The sequence below is a fragment of the Babylonia areolata genome, chromosome 22 (genome assembly GCF_041734735.1).
Source record: "Babylonia areolata isolate BAREFJ2019XMU chromosome 22, ASM4173473v1, whole genome shotgun sequence".
NCBI classification, from domain to species: domain Eukaryota; kingdom Metazoa; phylum Mollusca; class Gastropoda; order Neogastropoda; family Buccinidae; genus Babylonia; species Babylonia areolata.
This window is the reverse complement of record NC_134897.1, coordinates 2,085,324-2,087,823: the sequence shown is the minus strand read 5'-3', so window position 1 is coordinate 2,087,823 and position 2,500 is coordinate 2,085,324. Positions and strand designations below refer to the sequence as shown.

At 43.6% G+C, this 2,500-nt stretch overlaps 1 protein-coding gene across 1 annotated transcript in view; it reads right to left on the bottom strand.

The window, feature by feature from the left end:
* Positions 1 to 2,500, bottom strand: part of LOC143297485 (lachesin-like) — an 89,765-nt gene that overhangs the window by 11,992 nt on the left and 75,273 nt on the right. Inside the window, exon 8 of the mRNA XM_076609884.1 lies at positions 1,044 to 1,268. Coding sequence (XP_076465999.1) covers positions 1,044 to 1,268 — 225 coding nt within the window. The remainder of the gene's footprint in view (positions 1 to 1,043; positions 1,269 to 2,500) is intronic.

The following is a 2,500-nucleotide window of genomic DNA, read 5'->3' as shown; positions in this document are numbered from 1 at the left end:
TGGACCACACAGTCAAGGACCACCTACTTCTGATGCGTCTTTGTTCAGATTTCCTGACCAGCACTGCAGGCATCGGAATCTCTCAGCCTGTTTGAGGCCGGTGATAGTGTTACAGACATGTTACAGTGTTTGCAGTGACAGTGTTACAGACACGCTACAGTGTTACAGACGGGTTACAGTGTTTGCAGTGATAGTGTTACAGACAGGTTACAGTGTTACAGACGGGTTACAGTGTTTTCAGTGATAGTGTTACAGACAGGTTACAGTGTTTGCAGTGACAGTGTAACAGACAGGTTACCGTGTTTGCAGAGAACACAGCCGTGTCAAGTATTCCCCAGCCTGAACGAACCCCCACAACAATCTCCATCACCCCTGTCATCATTCGTCACCGTCGGGATATAGAAAGCAAAGTGTCTGCAGTTTGTGGGAGCGCCAGAAAACAAGACAAAACAACACGAAACAACACAAAACAACACGAAACGACACAAAACAACACGACACAACACGAAACAACACGAAACGACACAAAACAACACGAAACGACAAAAAACAACACGAAACAACACAAAACAACACGAAACGACACGAAACGACACAAAACAACACGAAACAACACGAAACAAGACAAAACAACACAAACCACACAAAACAACACGAAACAACACAAAACAACACGAAACAACACAAAACAACACAAAACAACACGAAACAATACAAAACAACACGAAACAAGACAAAACAACACGAAACAACACAAAACAACACGAAACAACACAAAACAACACGAAACAACACAAAACAACACGAAACAACACAAAACAACACGAAACAACACAAAACGACACGAAACAACACGTAACAACACAAAACAACACGAAACAAGAAAAAAATAACACGAAACAACACAAAACAACACGAAACAACACAAAACAACACGAAACAACACAAAACAACACGAAACAACAAAAAACAACACGAAACACCACAAAACAACACAAAAAATACCACCAGGAAACAGTGGTCACCTTGGTAGGGAGACAGACCTCCAGGGGTACTGCCGTACTGGCCGGGACCCAGACGATCCGCGTTCTGATTGGCTGATTCCGGCTGGCTGATCACCATGGGACTTCCGGGTTTTTTCTGCCGGCTTCCGCTCCCGTGGTGGTGGATGTTCTTGGAGGTCACGCCCCTCGGAACCCACAGGTAGGCCGTGGTCGTCGTCGTTGTGGTCGTCATCGTCGTCACTGGTGGTGGCTTTGGTGTTACCTCTGTGGGGGCAACAGACAAAAGATTGACATGGTCCCTGGTGGACAGAGAAAAGATTGGCATGGTCCATGGTGAACAGAGAAACAACTGACATGGTCCATGGTGGACAGATAAAAGATTGACATGGTCCATGGTGAACAGACAATTGGCATGATCCATGGTGAACAAATAGACATGGTCCATGATGAACAGACAAAAGATTGACATGGTCCATGGCGAGCAAATAAAAGATTGACATGGTCCACGGTGAACAGACAAAGGATTGACATGGTCCATGGTGAACAGACAAACAATTGACATGGTCCATGGTGAACAGATAAAATATTGACATGGTCCATGGTGAACAGATAAAAGATTGACATGGTCCATGGTGAGCAAATAAAAGATTGACATGGCCCATGGTGAACAGACAAACAATTGACATGGTCCATGGTGAACAGACAAGCAATTGACATGGCCCATGGTGAACAGACAAACAATTGACATGGTCCATGGTGAACAGATAAAAGATTGACATTGTCCATGGTGAACAGACAAAGATTGACATGGCCCATGGTGAATAGACAAAGATTGACATAGCCCATGGTGAACAGACAAAAATTGACATGGTCCATGGTGAACAGACAAAGATTGACATGGTCCATGGTGAACAGATAAAAGATTGACATGGCCCATGGTGAACAGACAAAAGATTGACATGGTCCATGGTGGACAGATAAAAGATTGACATGGTCCATGATGAACAGACAAACAATTGACATGGTCCATGGTGGACAGACAAAAGATTGACATGGTCCATGGTGGGCAGACAAAAGATTGACATGGTCCATGGTGAACAGACAAACAATTGACATGGTCCATGGTGAACAAACAATTGACATGGTCCATGATGAACAGACAAAAGATTGACATGGTCCATGGTGGACAGATAAAAGATTGACAGAAATGGTCGATGGGCAAAAGACCATGGGTAACAATTATCGATGGACAGTAGACAAAGGGTAGCAATGGTCGATGGGCTATAGATAAAAGACAACAATGATCGAAGGCCAATAGACAAAGGATAGCAATGGTCAATGGGCTATAGATAAAAGACAACAATGATCGAAGGCCAATAGACAAAGGATAGCAATGGTCAATAGGCTATAGATAAAAGACAAAAATGGTTAAAGGCCAGTAGACAAAGGAAGCAACGGTCGATGGGCTATAGATAAAAGACAACAATGGTTGAAGG